Below are 19,904 nucleotides of genomic sequence, written 5' to 3' on the forward strand. Positions count from 1 at the left end.
TGAGTCCAAAGCAAAGGTCTGTCTTGCACGCCCTGCGGAAAGATGTCAAGTCCCACAGGGCTATAGTCTTTTGTGACAGAGCATTCCTCCAAGTTGGGGCCAGTACTGAAAAGGCCCTGGCCCTAGTTGAGACCAACCTAACCACCCTGGGACTTGGGACCTCCAAAACGTTGTCATTTGTGGACCTTAAGGTCCTCCGCGGACCTGTTGAGAAGCGCAACGACGCACCATGGGAACTCAAGGCTGTGTGCGGGTCAGCGGCTGCAGAAACAACAGAAAAGCCTTATGTGGCCCTTGCCTCTACATTGCAGGGGGTTGGACCCAAGGGATTCCTTCCTCCTCTACAATGCTGTGATTCTGAATGTCCTGTAGTCCAATCCAGGAAACCCGATTCCGTCGTGAATTTGCCAGCTTTTAAGATTCAACTGGGCTGTTCTCATTTTTGCCATTTTCAGATGTGCACCCAATGTTTATTCACAATGCATGATCCTTCGTTTAAGTACGCCTGGCTAAAAGGGCATTCAGTATGCTTGCTTTTCCACCGTCTCATTTTATTAATCGCTGAGTCTTATTGGTGCTTTTACTGCTAATTTTAGAGGGCTGGAGTTGTACATCTTCAACTGTGGATGTGATTTCCTATTGCTGTTTTGTACGCTGCCTTATGAGAAAACTTGCACTGCAAGGCAGGATATCAATATTTTAATAAATAATAACATATACATTTGTATTGTGGTGCCAGGTTTCATGGGTGGGGGGGGAGGTAAAGACCCACTTTATCCAATAGGCACGAGACTATTAATGGAGAGCAAACTTTTTATCATGAATAAAGGGAAGTGTGTGTTGTGTCCTAGTATTTTTAGGAAGCGGGGCCAAAACTGCAGGAATGAACAGCACAAATTAATCCAGTTAAATGCATAAGATCCAATCAGCGCGGATGTAGCCCATTCTGGAAGGGGGGAATATGCAGAGCATGTCAGTACCCTTAAGTGCTTTAATAGATAAGAGGTCAAATTCTTAGTCGATAAAGAGGTGAGGAAAACCCCGCCCTCTTCCTTAAGGGAGCGAAAATCTTGCAGGTCTTGTCTGGGGACGTGACCTGAGACCTGACTCGGGGCTGGAGAGAAGAGGCTGGTTTTCCATCCAGGAGAGGCGAGCATCTCCATTTGGGATCTGCTCCGAAAGTTACCTGGGATCTTACCGGTGAGAAAAGTCTTTTAATACGCTTTTGGGCAGGGCGTCCTTCGTGTTAAAGTCTAGGGCAACAGGGATGAAGGAAATGCAAGATTCCTGGGAAGAGCCACGTTTGGAAGAGCCTGCAGGATCAGGCCAATGGCCCATCACAATCCGATGCCCATGAGAAACTCAAAACAAGGCCTGAGCCCATGAGCCTCTCCTGCGGTTTCCAGCCACTGGTAATAAGCGTTAGGGCAACTTGTTCTCCAAGAATTTGTCTCACCTTTTAAAAGCCACCCAAGTTGGTGCCCCTCTTATAGGCCTGCATGTTTTATGACGGCGAGCATGCATTGCACATGCTTTTTTCCTATGTGCGTGCATGTTGTTGGCTTGGAAGCAAGTCCCGCTTTGCTCCAAGGAGCTTACTCGCGGGTAAGCGGAATAGGGGGGGAAAGGGCGCTAGTTGTGCTGCCAGGCAGGGTTTTCTCTGCAGAAAAGCAACCGCCTCTTATTTACAGAAAAGCGTTTGTTTTCTTGCACTCCCTCGTTTGCCAGCAGCTTACTTCGTAGTAGTTGGCGGCGGATCGCTCCCACACGGACGGGATCTTTTAAAAAGGAGCCTGCTGGCTGTGAAAAAATATCACCCGTCTTTGCTCTGCTCTGTCTCTCCAATGTGCGGTTCCTGCCCACCGAGGCGACCGCTTTAAGGCTTTACGTCGCAATGCACTTAATTAGGATATGCAATACTTTGGGCCGGTGTTTGCGTTGCTGCAGGATAGATACCCTTCCAGCAAAAACTGTTTAGTGGCGAGTACAGATATAACATGCAATATAAAAAAAATAAAAATAAAAAATCGGGCAACGCGTTGCATTTGCAACAAGGGCTGCGCGCCCTCCTAGTTATTGCACAATGTTTATTTTGTTAATATTTTTTCAAGTTTGGCCCCTCCAAACCCACACACTGCACCGCCTCTGCAAACTGGCCTCGGGAAGGCGCGGGATTTGAAGCGGGGGGGGGTGGGGGTGGGAGGAGCCTGTGAGGCAGAGCCGCGCGCGCCGGGCCCCGCCAGCCAATCGCTGCGCAGAAGCAGCAGCAGGACAAGCTGCTCAAAACAACTTCGCGCGCGCCAAAACTGCGGAGGAAAAACACAGCGCTGTGTCCCTCCGCCGGTTTGGGACTACTTGTCCAGCGGCGAACTCACTAACCCTTAGGCTTTTTCTTAAAAAGTGTTCTGTAGTAAAAATAGGGAAGGAAGGGGAAGTAGTTCAGAGCCTATGAGATTTGGCAGGGGTCTTGTATTTTCCTTTCCTGCCGTGTGGTTGAGAAGCAAGCGCTGAGGTGCGGAGGGTTTCGAATGGCGGTTGGGTGAAGTGGCTCCTCCCGGTTTGTGGCGCCAGAATTCGGCGGCGGCGAAGGAGCCTCGTCTGTGGCGGCCAAGGCCTCGTCCAGCTGTCAGGGCGACGCGACGGGAGGGCCATGGTGATGCTCCGAAGCGGCTCGGGCGGCCCTAGCCGTCCAGGCCCGGGCGGCGCTCCCGCCGGCGGCAGCAACTCAGGCGGCGGCCGACGGGGCGCAACGCCGGCGTCGCCTTACGACGCGATGGAGACGAGCTCCGAGTTTCTCTCATTGGAGCTCCCGTCGGCTTCCTCGGCAGCGGCCGGCGGAGACAAGGCCCGGAGAGCCGTCGCGGTGAGGAGAAAACCGGCGGCGGGGGGGGGGGAAGGCTCACCTTTTACTTTTATTAAGTCCCTTAGGGAGATTCAGGCTCCTCCCCCAGGCGGCAGAGTCTGTTTTATGTGTAATGAATTCATTATTATTACTATTTTTTAAAGTTGCTGGCTGCTGCTCCTTGCCACTAGAGGCTTTGGAAGCAGCTGCCCAGAAAAACCGGAGCGCGCGATAAAACCAACTCCAAAACAACGCAGCTGGGCAGCAAAAGTTTCATAACAAGCGGCGAAACGCTGCGTGAAAATCTTGAAAGTTGCGGCCAAAAACAAAACAACCATTTTGTATGTGGGTTGGGGGGTGGGACCCCGTAGGGTGACCCAGAAGCTGGGAAGTCGTTGTTTTGTAAATACTATTTATTGCTTTTTCCACACACCAGAAGCTACGAAGTCTTAAGCGTAGGGAGAACGGCTCTGGATTAGAAACCGAAGTTGCCCATTCTAGTTCGTCATCCTTGTCCCCACTCAGCCTGATGTTGATAGGCACAGGGAACCCAAAGCGCACAGCCATTAGTTAGACGGGGTTTGTGGGGGCGGGCAAGCTTAATAATTCCCCTTTTGCCCGCCTCAATCGCCCATATTGCATGGTAGCGAGTGCCACGAGTTTGGAACGATGTGTCCCGAAACTCGCCCTAAGATTCAGCTCCGTTGCATGACAATGCCTTCCAGCAAATTGAGCAATCCGCCCCCTCGAGCTTGTCTTGGAAGCGGTTTTTTTAACAGCAGGCTGTGGGCTTGACTTGCCCAGAGGGTATATCATTGCCCTGTTCGTTTCCTTTGTCATGCAGAGTGCCTTTCTAAACATCTCTCCAAGTTGGGCAGTGGCCCTGTCCCTCCCCCCTTTCTCTGATTCTAGCTATCTTTCATTGCTTTTACTCACCTTGGCACTCAATTGCTCCTTTAGAGTCTTTCAAACATGCAAACACACACACACCCCCATCCAGCATGGTTGCTCACATTGATCAAACTACGAGTGAGGTAGATGACAATAGCTTTTTTCTTGGTGATGCTAATGTGGCTGTTGGTTGGGAGTGTAGCCAAGTCAGTTCCACTGTGAGCAGACGTACCTGAAATCAATGAATGTAAGTTGGTAATGCCTATTACTTTTAGTGGGTCTATTGTGAGTTAAGGTTACCAGATGTCCCCGTTTCCCGGATTTACAAATCAGTCCCCTGACAAAATCCTATCATTCCTAATGAAGTTGAAAAGTGTCTCCGGATTCATTGAAAAAAATTTGGTAACCTTATTCTGAGTAGAACATAATACAGCCCATGTCCTAGCATTCAGGCAGGAGTGGTCTTGAGTACCAGTGAGTACCTACCTACCAACAACCTGCCTTGTCTGAATTGAATCTGCTTATTTGACTTCATCCTGCCTGGTGGTTTTGCATTTCCTGGGTATCTTGGCTCAGATGTAATGGATAAATAGTTCTTGACTTTAAACCTCCAAACTATCACACACTTGTATTTTAATGTAGATATCATAAGGGACAGAATAGAACTGTGTGGGTCATGCCATGACTATAGTGGAGAACAGACCCAATTTTTCATTGGAACTTCGGGATGTATGTGTGTATCTAACTATATATCTAACTACTTGTAAACATGGCTTTTTACTATTTGTGTACAGTTGAAGAGCATTTGTTGAATGCTTTCATCTCTTAATTTTCAGTTGATGTTATCTTTGGAGTGCCAGTCACATCCTTTTCAGTTAATGTAAATGAGGAGCTGATATGCAACTACTAATCACAAAATATGGAGAGGTTTTTGTCAGTTGTTAATTTATATACCACTTACATGTCAAATTGGCTTTTAAGTGGCTTACAACTATTCAAACATCCATAATTATTTAAAATACACAATAATATTAAAGCATCCTTAATTAAAATATACAATAATACAAAAAATTAAAAGCAAATAGTACAATGTGCATGTTCCTAATTGGTTTTTACTTCTTCAGGAGTTTTCTTCAGATAAAGAATGTGAACATTTACATTCCTTAAGATCTATGAGGAAAAATAATCAACATTATTCAGACTCTAGTTTTGACAAAAGCGTGACAATGCTGAGTGAGAATGGTATTAACAGGAAACATTTTACAAGGTAATAACTTTTTCTACTTCTTGCAGATATGTTTGTAAGATCATTTTATGTTCTACCTGTATTACTTGTAGCCTAGTTTATTAAGTCCTACACTCTTAAGTACCAGAGTTTTTTTATACACGTGCTGTGCTCCCCGCAGAGTAAATTAGTGCTTACAAATCTGACTGCATGTAGAGCACCTCACATTGCCAGAACTTAAGTGGGCCCAGTTATGCTGATTGCTATTTGTATTCCATGCCTTGGAAATTGTCTTCTTGAGTGAATTTGTCCTTTGGTCATTGTTAGAGAAAATTGTGGTGTAGAAACTACAGCTTTTCTGAGGTGGATTTCAACTAAAGTTCTTGGTTGAATTGCTTGAGGATGGTGGCACAGGCTTATATACTTTAAGATTTAAATATCATATTTTTCGCCCTATAGGACGCACTTTTTCCCCTCCAAAAATGAAGGGGAAATGTGTGTGTGTCCTATGGGGCGAGTGCAGGGTTTCGCTGAAGCCTGGCGAGCGAGAGGGGTCGGTCCGCACCGACCCCTCTCGCTCTCCAGGCTTCAGAAAGCTATCCGCAAGCCGTGGGAGAGCTGCGCGAAGTCGCGCAGCTCTCCCACGGCTAGCGGAGAGCTTGCCGGCACCCAGAAGCTTGGTGCGCGCTGAGCTCAGCACGCCCCAGGCTTCCAGCTTCGCGTAGCTCTCCGCTAGCCGTGGGAGAGCTGCATGAAGTCGCACAGCTCTCCCACGGCTTGCAGCCTGTTCGGGGGTCGGGGGAAGCTCGGGCTTCCCCAGCCCCGCACCTGGGGGGAAAATAATTTTTTTCTCTTTATTTCCCCCCCCCCCCAAAAAAAAAAACTAGGTGCGTCCTATGGGGTGAAAAATAAGGTGTTCACAACTTGGACTTCTTGAATGATCATACGTTTCTACTACCATCATGTGAAAAGATTATCTCTTTTAGGGTTTCCTGTTAACTAAGTATTGTGTATATGACATACATATCTGGACAGGCAGCCACTCCATTGACATATGGTGGGCCTTGGCTTATGATGCACCAGTGAATTGTGCCCCATTTTGCTCCTCCCAGCTAGCACTGAAAAGTAACCACAATCCATGGTGAAGTTAGGATTGTAGTTTGTTTCAATGCAACAAACCACATTCAGTAAGCCCAAGAACAAATCTTTGCTACAGAATGTGTTCAAACATAATTCTAAGCCAGAGATGGTGGTTTGTTTCGTAAAGCCAGGAGAAGCGATTGACTTGATTCATTCATGCGGTAAGCAATGGTTTATGACTATCACATGAGAATTTGACCAATGCCAAGCAAATTGACTGTAAGCAATATGAACTAGAACATGTATTTATTTTAAATATTTCACTTTTCAGTGGCCAATCAATATTTTCCAAGTAGTTTACTAAATAGTAAAAAGTGCAAATGTGAAAGAAATAAAACATAAGAGCACAGGATAAAAACTTGTCGCATCTTAGAAGAAATAAAAAATTAGGTTTAAAAGCCTGAAGGAAGGGGAGGTTGTTGTCTGGTACTAAACTTACAGCAAAGTAGGAGCTAGGCAAGCTTCAGGTTATCTCCTGTTTGCCACTCACCTTGCTTCCAGTGGTGAGGGTATCTGGAGAAAGGTATCAGGTCTAATTCTTGACACACAGGCAGATGGATCCAGGAATAGACTTCTTAGTAGATACTGGTTTGTTAGTTGGGAAGAGCTTTTAAATAAGTACCTTGCACTTTGAACTGAAGTTTTATGTAATAGGGAGCAAATTCAAACTGTGTGATTATTATCCTACCTCCTGGTTTCTTTTAGCAGTCTTTAACAGCTGTGTCCTCCACTAACTGGAACTTTCAGATGTCTTCAAAGGCCCCATAAAAGAGCATGTTGCAGTAAATCATATCTGGAATTTACTGGAGAATTAATAACTGAGGCCAAGATGTATCTACTCTGGAGAGTCTGTAACTGGTGCTGTCCAAAATACTGTACTTTACATGCCACTGGAGCATTGGATGGCAATAATGGATTTATAATCATCCTCAAACTACACACCTGATTCTAGTGGAATAGGGCAACCCACTCTAGAACTGAATGAACACAGTCTCTCTGAACATATGAACCAGCCACCAATAGTTCCTACACCTTGGCAGAATAGAACTTCATTGAAAAGAAATTGCAGTGTAGCTATTATATCAGTGAAAACTATTAAAATGTTTTACATTTAAAATGCATTATTTATGTACTAAATACCCCAGAATTATACTGCAGCTTGTGGAGGGCAATCTCCACAGTTAACACAGAAATGTAGTAAGACTGGAAAAATACAAATAAATTTGGTACTAGTGTGCAAAGCCCTAAACATCTTAGGACCAGGGTATCTTAAAGAGCACCTCACTCCCTATAGGCTGCCTAGGTCATAGAGCTTCAGGGCTGACCTTTTGGTGGTGGATCCCGCTCTAGATATCAGATTTATTTTTACTCAGAAGATAGCATTTAGCATAGTAGCCCATGCATTATGCTACTCTTCTAGCAGAGGCAAGACTCATTGGTGGAGGTGAGAAGATTCTGACACTGGGTTTTGGCATACCATAAAAACATTTTTATTTGAAGCATTTCTGGGGTGTTAATTTTATCTGATTAATTTTAATATTCTGTGTTTTTAATGTTCGCTTTTCTACTAATGTAGAGATCTATGGTTATAAGCAATTTTTAAAACTCACTTTTTTTTTTAAAAAAAGAAAGGCTTAGTGTCCAAGCAACATTACATTTTAAAATGATTTTGGCACTACCTTTTGTTAACTTGAGCTTTTAGAATTGATCTTTTTATAACTGAAAATTGAACAAATAAAAAGGATTTCATAAACTAAGCAAATTCAAATTCTCAAGAGCGCCAGTCCTTATGAAGCTAAAACATTCCCTCAAGCTTTGCATAAGTACAAATTTTCCTTTTGGGTGGTGGGAGAGAACAAAAATATCCTAGTGAGAACTGAGCTGGTGGATGGGTGAAAATGGGAGTATTCTGGAAAAAGAACATATTTGGAACCCTAAAGAGTTGCAGGTCCCAGAGTTCAACTCAGTTCCAGTGCTGAGCCAAATGAAAATTGGTGAAGTCTTAACTTTGAATCTATTTGTTTCTGTGCAGGCAGCTGGCTAGACAACAAGCAGATAAAAAGAATGAAGATTGTGAATATGGTAAATCTAAATACAAATCTTGTGAATTATAGAAATGTAGAGTTGTAAAATGATCCAGTGCACCACTGATACCATTCAACCTCCTAGCCTGGGGAAGGTTGACATTTGTGTACCTTTGCAGTGGAAGGACATTCCATAGCTTTCATAGGCACTGTGTTCTGCTGTAGCAAGAACGATCTGACCTAAAACTATGCCACTTATCAATACCTATTGCTCCTTTTGTATTTTTAGAGATAGGGTAAATGAATGTGTCCCGCCAGGCACCATTTCAGAGGACCCCTCTACCATTGGTAGAGGGTGGCTTGCAGAGGTGACAGGGCAGCTGTAACAAGGTGAATGGGCCAGGATAACACTTTTGAACAAGGGGAGTTTCAGATATTTTAGAGTTGATGCTAAATTATAATGTTTTCTTTTGGTAATGAGAGCCAATTGCTCCTGGATTTGATTTTACTTTGCTCCCAGAAATACTGCATCCAAACATCAGTTTTGAAAAACCTCACAGAAATACATGATTGACATCATAAGAAGTACCTAGGACTACTGCATAAATACTAAACTTATTTGTGAAACAATTCTCAACGCCAAAGAATAATGCGTAAAAATCTGTTCTTTATGTAAGGCAACAGACTAATGAAAAGAATGTTTGTTTGTTTGTTTGTTTGTTTGAAAACATAGGAACTGTAGTTCGTGTCACTAGGTCTTTGAAAACAGGAATAAATTCGAAGTCTGGTGAACATGTTGCAGAAGAAAATGGGGATGTTGAAGTCCGCCGCAGTTGCAGAATTAGGCGAAGCCGCTTTAGTACTATGAACCAGTCCGTTTTGTTTGACAAGCTTATTACAAAGTAAGGACTTTTTATAGTGTCAAAATGCCTTGAGAAAGCATTTTCTTGAACAACTGTGGTGGAAATGAAAATTTTGTGAAACATGGTATTTCCCCACTTTTAATTTCTGATTGCAGCTTCTTGTATTATACTGGATAGCTCTATAACTACAGGAGTAACTTCAGGGATTAAAATGTTCTGTAGTGGAAAGATGGGACTTAATAGTTATGTTGAGTGTACATGTGGCTCTGCATAGTAGCCTGTTTATGTTGTTTACTGGAGTGTTTATATTGTTACTACAGTCATAAAACTTGTTGCTAAAACTCAGTTTAAAAGATCCTGCCCGCTGTCAACCAACCAGGTTTATATTGTAAGTTCAATATTACTGTTGTTATCAGTAAGCTTACAATATAAACATGGCAGACGAAACTGGGTGGGAATTTTTATTGAATTTTACTATTTTGATGTTGTCATGTTCCATTATTACCATATATTTTTATTGATGTGAAATGTCCTGATGCCAAATATGATGAAAAATAGTATAGAAGCACTCAAAATATGAGTAAATCTTTTAGTTCAACCTTAATGCTAAATAAAAATAAACATTCATTAACACCTATGGATTCATGCTCTGATTTCCCACTCAACCAGCAACTGCTTCAATGGTTTCTTAGTTTTGTTGTAAGATAGGGTGTTATCTTTGTGATTTGTGCTTGAATAATAGAAAGTTCTGCTATTTCACTTTCAGGTGGGACTGTAGTGAAATTCTTTTATCTTGCTGCCATTCATTTCAAACCTTGCATATATATATAGCTTGCTCTGTTTAACTGATTTGTGTTTTAAAATATTTTTCATGTTGTGTTTGATTACATCTTGCACTTTGTCAAGCACTGCAGAAGCTGTACTACAAAAAATGGATGATATGAAGAAGATGCGTCGGCGACGAATGCTGGATTTGGAGGATCTTGGAGTGTTTAATGATGGAGAAGAGGTACATGTATATACAGATTGTGTAAAAGAATAATTTATTGCTATTATTCTTTCTTTGTTAAATATGTATTTTGCAATTTTAACTTCAGCTTTGCTTACACCCTGAGCAAGAGGGATGGAGATAGAAAGCTTAAACATTTATTCCATAGTGTTTTGCTACTTTTATTGAGCTGGCCTTAAAGTTGATAGATTCATTGCATGTATGATACGTGTCATGGGAGGACTTGAATTACATGTTTTCACTTGTTATTATTAGGAAAACCTTAATGTGTACTCAAGAGGAAAACCAAAAAGAGCAATCCAAAGGATTGATGAAGAAACCACTGATAACCAAGATGGAAGTGCAGGTTATTGTGCTACTTTTAACTTTTTAGAGCTATATTCTGTTTTATTATTTTAATACAATGCAGTACAATTTCAGCATACTTTTAGGTTTTGAGTGGGTGAATTAGTATACTTCAATAGGATAAAAATTATGCTTCATTTTGAAACCTTTCCCCCCCCAAATGTTTTTATTGTTTTTCAGTAAAACAAAATACAAATTAGACCAATGTAACTTGTATACACAATGGGGAACCTTTTTGTTTATAGAAACATCCTTCACCTTAGACATTTAGAAAATGACATGTGGAGATGGTAGTTAATTACTCCAAAAATCCATTTAGTTTGTAGTCCTAAACTCACAAAATTTATTGGGATTTCTGAGGAGATGCTATTACAGCAAGCATCCTCACCCTTCGGCCCTCCAGATTTTTTGGACTACAATTCCCATCATCCCTGACCACTGGTCCTGTTAGCAAGGGATCATGGGAATTGTAGGCCAAAACCTCTGGAGAGCCGAAGGTTGGGGATGCCTGTATTACAGTCTCTTAAAATAACAAATTGTAATAGCTTTTACTGTAGTGAAGCTGTTATTCCTAATCCAAGACTGGCAGTGTCTAACTGCACTTACAGCCCCAGAATCTGTTGTAAGTCAAGTAAGTTTCTTTCTTTAAGCTAAAGAGAATTCTGTTATTTAGAATCTTCAGAAGAAGGTGAAGACCATGAAGATGGAGAAGATAATCAAAAGCGTTACGACCTTAGACAGCGGAAAACAGTTGTGCATTATCAGGCCTCACCAGAAAGTAGGTGTCCACTATACCATCTTTCCCTGGAGTTTATTTACCCTTGCTTATTATATTTGGAAAACATCGTTATTTTGGTATATAAACCTCTGTTTTGTTTTTGCTGTCTTTACGTTTTGCCACACAATTATACATGTTTTCACTAGGTGACTACCAGAAAATCTTCCAGTTTGAATGATTGAGAAGTCTTGTCCCAAAAATGAAAACACAAACTTAGTTCATGTTAGAACTAAACTTAACATATAAGTCCATGATATTCCCAAATTCTGACATTTTATATTCTCATCAATTAATATGTAAGGGAAAACATGTAACTGTTCTTACTTTGGTGTTTGTTAATAGAACCAAGGCACCAGAGGAAGCCCAAATTGTTTTATCCAGATGCTGCTTCTCCAGTGAGACGAAGATTTTCCTTCAGCCCTGCGGGATCAAGGAGTCCTTATTGTAAGAAGATTAACAGGTTTGTTGATTTGTTGTGTATTAGTGCTCCAGCATTATCAGTGCATGAATGTTTTCTCTCCTCCTGACTTACTCAACAACCTGGCTATATGGTTTCAAATCAGCTGCACTTTCCTTCAGTTGTACTTGCTGTTGACTTCTTCATCTATAGCAAATTGTGTAGAGCAAGGGTGGCCAACTCCCAAGAGAGTGCGATCTACTCACAGAGTTAAAAACTGGCAGTGATCTACCCCCTTTTGGGGGGGTTCATGTCAAAGTTGTTGAGCTTCTTTGGGGGGGGGAGCCTGTGATCTACTACCAAACACATCTGCATGCAGCTTACCCACTTTGCTGATACATGGAATAATTTGGATTCCTTAACTGGCCATGTAAATTAATTCTGCAATTTTTCACAGTGACTACTTAACAGGTTTTGTCTTCCAATTAAAACAGACGAAAACATGCAATTCACAATAGTGATTCTACATCTTCATCTTCTTCTGATGACGAGCAACGCTTTGAAAGGCGTAGGAAACGAAGTCGGAGCAAAGCATTAAGCAGGTATCCTGCAACTTTTGGACTCAGAATAACAATGTACATATTATACGTTATTATCTAGCTCAGTGGTTCCCAAACATTTTCTCAGTAGACCACCTAAAAATTGCTGAGGGTCTTGGCAGACTACTTTTTCTGCCTATTGTGGCAGTTGTAATGTGTTGTGCTAGATCAGGGTTTCCCAAACTTTGACCTTCAGCTGTTTTTTTTGTACTACAACTCCCATCATTCCTAGCTAGCAGGACCAATGGTCAGGATGATAGGAACTGTAATAATAATATTTTTTTTATTTATACCCCACCCTCCCCAGCCAAGGCCGGGCTGAGGGCGGCTAACAAGCAATAATAAAAAAAAGTTGAATGAATACAACTTAAAAACAAGATTAAAATACAACATTAAAATATTGAAACATTCAAATATTAAAATGCAGCCTCATCACAGGAGGAAAAAGGAAAAAGAAAGAGGGGGCGGGGAGGGAATCAAATTGGCTCCAAGCCAAAGGCCAGGCGGAACAACTCTGTCTTACAGGCCCTGCGGAAAGAAATCAGATCCTGCAGGGCCCTGGTCTCATGAGGCAGAGCGTTCCACCAGGCCGGAGCCAGTGTTGAAAAGGCCCTGGCTCTGGTTGAAGCTAATTAACTTCCTTTGGGCCCGGGACCACTAGGGTGTTGCTATTTATGGACCTTGATGCTCTCTGTGGGGCATACCGGAGGTGCAAATTTGGGAACCCGTGTACTAGATGCTGCATGATTTTTAATGTTACTTTTACAGGCACACCACAAACCACCTGAATTTAACTTAAAATCACAGTTCGGGAGTCCCTGATCTGGATACTAGATGATTAAAACATTGTTAATGAGAAACCTAGAGAATTCTGGTTCCTCAGATTAAATAATTTGTTCAGAGGAGACACAGGACTGGATTTGACTTAATAATTGCACTAGCATGAGGCAGGACAATGAGTCATGCTAGTTCAACTGGGCTTTCCCCCCCCCTCCCCTGCACCCTTTGAAATCAGTGTTTGGGGGGGCAGAATAAAGTGTGGGGGAAGGAGAAGAGAGATTGTTCCGTCTGGCAAGCAGAAATGCTTTCACGGACAGAATGATTGTACAGCATTGAATTTCACCCACAATATTCACAACAACTGTTTTATGTTTAGCTAATGTAGATTCTACACTATTTTACAGATCGTATGGAGTAGATTTCTAATTTGAAATTACATCTCGTGGTACTTTTGCTAATTTAAAGGCAACCCCATTTCCATGTTTCAATATGAACTTGTTCCTTCTCTATTACTTAAAACAACTCTTCATTCTCAAATTAGGTGCCTTCCACTAAACTTTAGGAAAGATGAGTTGAAGGGAATCCACAAGGATCGAATGAAAATTGGAGCAAGCCTGGCTGATGTTGATCCAATGCAAATAGATTCTTCAGTGAGTGTTTAATTTCCTAGTACATTTTGTTATTGACCACTCTCTTAAAATAAGCACATCTTTTCAAGTTTTGCTGATTAACCTGAATGAGAGCTGTGTAGCTATTTTGTTCATTTAATTTTTTTAAAAGACTTAAGTAAGAAGGTTTAATTATTCACTTCTGTGTTTTGTTGACCTTCATTTGTTAATTCTGCTTCTCCTTCTTAGATCCAGTTTGATAGTGTGGGTGGACTATCTAGCCATATTTCAGCTTTAAAGGAGATGGTGGTTTTCCCACTACTTTATCCAGAAGTGTTTGAGAGATTCAAAATTCAGCCTCCAAGGTAGGAAGCAAACATTTTGTTTGCAGGATGACAGTGAACTTACCCCAATCGTAAACGTTCATCTTCTCTTCATGATTGCTAGGGGTTTTTTTAGCCTGCCCTCCACACAAGATTACTTTTTGCATAGTTAATGCCTTTTGCATAGATGTAGCATGTTCATACATTTTTTTCAACACAATGCCAGCAGAATGCAAGTTGCTTTTTTAAATGGGGAGAGAGGAATATTGAAATGAATTGTTGGTGGGACCCAGAAGAGGGGGAGGGGATGAAATCTCTCTTAGGCAGACAGAAACTCATAAGCATATTTAATGAGGTTAGCTTAAATTATATTATGATTAGGTAAAGTATGATATACTTTTGAAAATTATGAAACATTCTACTAACCAAAATACTGCAATTTCATACTTTTAATAGGGGCTGCCTCTTCTATGGTCCGCCGGGTACTGGAAAAACACTTGTTGCCAGGGCACTTGCTAATGAGTGTAGTAAAGGTGATAGAAGAGTAGCATTTTTCATGAGAAAAGGTGCTGACTGCCTCAGTAAATGGGTGGGAGAATCTGAACGACAGCTTCGTTTATTATTTGATCAGGTAATTATACTTTTATCTTACTCTATAGTGTATTCTGTATAGCGCCTTCAGAATTTCTACATTTGAGCTTTTGTTTTAGGCCTTTCAGATGCGTCCTTCAATTATATTCTTCGATGAAATAGATGGTCTTGCTCCTGTACGATCCAGTAGGCAAGATCAAATTCACAGGTACAACTTTGTTTTCTATATTTGTCTTCAAATCTCCTGAACCTTTTCCCTGAATACATTACTTCTTGTACAGATACTCTTATGACAAGTCACTGTTTCCATTGTAGATTTGTAAGCTTTAAATTTGTGATGTGCTTAAAGCACCTTTGTATTTAACCAATTGCCTAAAGTTAGTAACAGTTCTTCCTGGCAAATGATACATAAACCTCCAGGTATGCAGGCAAACTTTTGCGTGTGTACTGCAACATTGGTTTAGTACACACATACACACTCTGTGAGTTGTGTTAGAGCACAAATTTGAGGTTCAGCAACACTCTCCTGTTTCTCATACCAGTTCTCAGAACTGGTTTATGTGTTACTTATGTGGCGTCATGACAGAAATATAAGATCTGCTAATGTGCAACATTTTGACCGTGTTGCCAGGTCTTGAGGAAGTGCAGCTTTGGCATGATTTTGTTGTGTTTGAAATATTTGTCCCATGTAACTAATTGACTCTCACATAAGATATTTTATCTTTGATGAGTCAAAACTTCATTTGAAATTTCAGTGAGTGTTTATAGGTTGGGAACAGCTTTCTATTACAAAGTAAAGTTATGTTTCCTTTTAACCGGATCTCTTCAGTGGGTAGAAAATGATACAGGCTTGGACCCGAAGTTACTGCTGCACAAGCCGAAATGCCTTCCACTTTCAGATTAAATATGAGGGTTGCTTATTTCTCACAAACAGTCCTCATCTGTATGCTGCCCCTTAGACATGAAAAAGTTGAGTGTCCCCTGACCCAAGAGTCAATTTTCTAGAGCAACAGGGATTGCAGGTGGGGCTAAGGACCATGGTTTCTTCCTTCTGGTTGTGCCAGCAGAATCTTGCCCAAGCCACAGTGGATAAAATAAAATATTTTTGTTTTGTTTTTGAAAGTTCAATCGTGTCTACATTGCTTGCACTGATGGATGGCTTAGACAACAGAGGTGAGATTGTGGTGATTGGAGCTACCAATAGATTGGATTCTATAGATCCTGCTTTGCGAAGGCCCGGACGTTTCGACAGAGAGTTCCTTTTCACCTTGCCAGATAAAGATGTAAGACTCAATTTTGTTCATGCATATTTAGCTTTAACCTACCCAGAGTCTATGGCAGGGGGTGGAAGTTGATTTCTACTGAAAATTGTTCTGGTAGGGTAACGTGAAAGGAGTGGAGAACACTAACATGTGAAAAGTGTGGGCATAGACAGCTGATGCCACTTCACAAATCCCAAATGCATCCAGATGATATAGGTTCTGCTGTAGCAACTGGGAATTTGGTTTTCTATAACAAAAATGAATGAATGAATGAATCTTATGATAGTAAAAATGAATCCAACAACATCTGGAGGGCCACAGGTTCGCTATCTCTGCTCCATCCACTATTTACACCATGCATGGTTTTATAAACCTCTGTCAGTTACTTCCCCTTAATAACTTTCTCAAACCTGAAAAGCTTGAACACTAACCTTTTTTTCCTGGAATTATATATGGGAGCATGCAGTAAATAGTGGGATAACATCCCACTGCTTAGGACAGGCAGGTTGGGGTCAGAAGATGCAAAATGATTGCATCAGCCAGCTCTTCAGTCTGCCTCTAGTTCCCTCCTTGCTTTGTCTTGTGACTGAGCATTTCTGAATCCTCCTTACTCCCTCATAGTTGTTCATTTTTTCCTTGCCATCTCCAAATTCCTTGCTACTTTTAATGTTGTTTTGCTTGTTTTCTGTGTTTTCCTTTTTAAACCAAATTTAAAAACTCCCCACCCCAGAACATTTGTAAATAGTGTAATATTGAAAATGTTGGTTACTGTAACTAGAAAGGAAGATACAGTATTTGAAAGGGAAATATATGGTATTCTTTTGAAACTAGATGTATTTGAAATACATGTTTGTGTTTTTAGGCAAGGAGAGAGATCCTTAAGATTCACACCCGAGAATGGTCACCTAAGCCATCGGAGATGTTCCTTGAAGAGTTAGCTGAAAAAAGTGTTGGTAAGATGATGATGATAAGACTTTTGACAGTTTGAAAATAGACTTCTGCCATCTCTGTAGAACCCTCTTAACAATATTTTTTATTTACCTGCTTATTAGCCAAAACACTGGTTTGAGCATTTTTTAAAAATACCTTGAAATTTGCAATTTATGCCATCGTTCCTCTATTTCTGATGAAGTATAACAGCGTTTTACTCCCAGTGGAGAACATAGGTCTCAATATTGAGTACAGTCAGTCTTTAGGACACCCCCCCCCCTGAACAACAACAACCTGGAAACAGTCCAGTGAGGACTGAGCGTGCTCGGTGGCCATGGAATACGTCATGTACAGAATGTTGTTGAATACTATTTAATCAAAGAATACAACTGCTACATATAACAATGTCTGCCATGCAAAGTAACACATCCATTCTTTGGGGATTGCTTTTATATTGTAGCACACCTAGTAGGCTAATGTTACAAATGCATGGTAGGCATCAGTTTTACATCAGCACTATATGAAACTTCTATAAAATATAGCTAATAATAATAATAAAAAGAAAAAAAAATTATTTATACCCTGCCCTCCCCGGCCAGGGCCGTGCTCAGGGCAGCTAACACTGAATATAAATTACAATAAAACGTAATAGGAAAAAAGAAAAATAATTAATTAAAATACGGCTTAAAATAGCCAACTTATGATCTGTGTTTCTTATATTGCATGGAATTGGCCTAAATAACCTAGTTTTGAGAAAGGAAGAATTATTTTTGTATAAATCATGATTAGATCTTTGTGTGGCTTATAAGACTATTTGCAGGCCCTATAATTTCATACAGATGTGCTTTTCCTTTTGTAGGGTATTGTGGAGCTGACATTAAGTCCATATGTGCTGAAGCAGCTTTGTGTGCCTTGCGCCGACGTTATCCTCAGATTTACACCAGCAGTGTCAAGTTGCAGTTGGATATCTCGTCTATTAACATAACAGCTAAGGATTTTGTGGTGGCTATGCAAAAGACCATACCTGCTTCTCAGAGGGCAGTAACCTCACCCGGCCAAGGACTCTCCAACATTTCCAAACCACTCCTTGAAAATACACTTCAGAGAATCCTGGAAGTCTTACAGAATGTCTTTCCACATGCAGAACTGGCACAGAAAGGGAAGTCAGGTATGTGCACATTTATTTACATTAATGGGGGGGGGGAATGAGTGAATATCGTATCTAATTAATCTGATGTGGTATACAGTACAGAACTGAAACTTGAAATTGTCCTCTCCTTTAAGAATTACTCTTTTGCAAGCCAAAAACAGAAAACTACTAAAACTTGTGAGGAACTGAAGCTTCAGATTGATTATTTAGCAAATAAATTCACCCATACATAAATTTGTTTTCTGTGCCAAATACATTTTCTCTAATATGCTACCATTCGAGAAAATGATCTCTTAGAAAGGGAACTGCAGTCTAGAAAGAATAGTAAGTTCTCAAACCATGACTCTTGTTTATGTAACCTATCCTAATAATATATAAGCGCCAACTGATAACAAGTGAAGATTCATGATAACTGGCTCAAATGCGGAGACTGGAAGAAATATGCCCAGGTTAGAGGCCCAAAACTCCTACCCTGCAAGAAATTTTCTGATTCTGGGCCAGAAGAGCAAGAACAGCAGTTGTATACCTCAGAACACATAGAGGTGGCTTTGGAAGGTGCAGAACAATTTCTGCCACTCCCCAGAAGACAGAAAATATACTATCTCTGTTCAGATAGGGGCACAGCTGGGCCAACAACCAAAGCTGGTGGAAGGCACTCTGTGCCAGCAGGGCCATTGAACCTCAAGCAACAGTAAAGGATCCAGGAGTACCACCTGCGCCTTCAGAGGCAGTGTGACCGCATCAAGAGCAGTCTCCCATCCATCCAGTCTAGGGAACCACCCTCAGTCTTACCTGGATTGAGCTTCATTTTGTCATGAATCATAGCATACTTTATTTAAAATGTTTCTTCATCAATAATAGGTTCAATAGTATGAAAATACTTGTTCATACAATATACAACTACAAAATAAGTAAACAATTCAGTGCAACAAAATACAACAAAATAAAAATAGATAAAAACCCATAAACTTAAAAAGCACAGTAAACCAAAATTCCAACTAAAATATAATCCAAAATTCCTGGGCAAATGGGAAGTTGCTGAAATAGTTGTTGTATTGGTGTTGTACTTCCTTGTTGGGGAGGGCATTCCAGAATCTGGGCACTGCCAGCATTTCATAGAATCAGAGTTGTAATGCAGGTTTTTTTTGCACAACATGGGGCTCAAACCCTTGACCCTAAGATTAAGAGTCTAATTGTTTACTGACTGAGCTATCAGGGAGTATTTGCTCTTCATTCACAGAGTTACTCTGTTTGTTTAATATCACTTGGCTTCTTGACATTATTAGTAAAGTTTCCTTAAGCATTTTAGGTTACTGCATTTATGCAGAGTTGAATCACTTGGATTCAGTGCACATAAAATGTTATCAAGGACAGGAATGTTTAAATTAGTACCAGGCCTTAGAAATCAGACACAATATTCCAAAGGAAATAATGTAGAGTTTTGTTTTATTTTTAAGATTTTGCTGGTCAGGTATTTGACAGTGACTTGCTGTACAGTGATGAAGAGGAACTACCAGTTTCTGAAACTGGACCTTCTCAGAAAATATATGATAAACGAAAAGAAATGTTCCTGATTTTTAGCAGGTAAGTGATAAAAGGTTGCTGTTGTTGGTTGGTCTTTAAAAGAAGCTTCATTATTTTCACACTTGAGGTGGTTGGTGTCTTATGCTTGCTCCCTCATTCTCCCTGATGAGCAGTACTGAGGCTTGAAAGGTGGGCTGTCATTCAGTATTGACCTCCCTTCAGTGCTTACCTTAAAGTGGGGTGGCAGGTTGGGCTCTTTCTCCTTGTCTCTCCTTCTGCCTGCCCGGGGGGGGGGGGGGGGGCTTGGCAGGTGCCAAGGGGAATGTTGAATGCCCTCCTGAAAGTTCTGGAGAAAATGGAAGTTCCTTACTATGAATTTCTGTTACACAAGTCATTCCATGTGCCATTTCTGGGATCAGCTCTGGTGATTCTGTTTTGCCATAGCTTTGTAGCTTCTGCTAATGGCATACGTGTGGGGGAGACAGCTCCCTAAATCCCTGCCTATTTCCTCCCATGCTGCATATCACTTGATTTATTTTACTTGTGCTAATTTATATTAAGCTGTGGCTTAGTGTGTTTTTGTATTGTAGTTGGGGGGTGTTGGTTCAGGGGTTTTGGAGCAG

General features: G+C 41.0%; 1 protein-coding gene and 1 long non-coding RNA gene across 3 annotated transcripts in view; both read left to right on the forward strand.

The window, feature by feature from the left end:
• Nucleotides 1-19,904, forward strand: part of LOC308480937 — a 122,573-nt gene that overhangs the window by 75,022 nt on the left and 27,647 nt on the right. The window lies entirely within an intron of this gene.
• ATAD2 (ATPase family AAA domain containing 2) overlaps nt 1,068-19,904 on the forward strand; it is a 30,477-nt gene continuing 11,640 nt past the window's right edge. The window contains exons 1-17 of one of the 2 annotated variants that reach the window (XM_081012488.1): nt 1,068-1,200; nt 4,858-5,000; nt 8,131-8,180; nt 8,856-9,024; nt 9,892-9,994; nt 10,250-10,340; nt 11,013-11,117; nt 11,460-11,577; nt 12,009-12,116; nt 13,435-13,543; nt 13,751-13,866; nt 14,281-14,455; nt 14,535-14,623; nt 15,539-15,698; nt 16,540-16,630; nt 17,467-17,775; nt 19,215-19,341. In XM_081012488.1, coding sequence (XP_080868614.1) covers nt 4,906-5,000; nt 8,131-8,180; nt 8,856-9,024; nt 9,892-9,994; nt 10,250-10,340; nt 11,013-11,117; nt 11,460-11,577; nt 12,009-12,116; nt 13,435-13,543; nt 13,751-13,866; nt 14,281-14,455; nt 14,535-14,623; nt 15,539-15,698; nt 16,540-16,630; nt 17,467-17,775; nt 19,215-19,341 — 2,015 coding nt within the window. In that variant the 5' untranslated portion in view covers nt 1,068-1,200; nt 4,858-4,905. Of the gene's footprint in view, nt 1,201-2,329; nt 2,864-4,857; nt 5,001-8,130; nt 8,181-8,855; nt 9,025-9,891; nt 9,995-10,249; nt 10,341-11,012; nt 11,118-11,459; nt 11,578-12,008; nt 12,117-13,434; nt 13,544-13,750; nt 13,867-14,280; nt 14,456-14,534; nt 14,624-15,538; nt 15,699-16,539; nt 16,631-17,466; nt 17,776-19,214; nt 19,342-19,904 lie in introns of those variants that run through there. The other variant, XM_081012487.1, reaches the window with a different exon arrangement.

The sequence above is a fragment of the Podarcis pityusensis genome (assembly GCF_964106645.2).
Source record: "Podarcis pityusensis genome assembly, chromosome: 7".
Taxonomy (NCBI): domain Eukaryota; kingdom Metazoa; phylum Chordata; class Lepidosauria; order Squamata; family Lacertidae; genus Podarcis; species Podarcis pityusensis.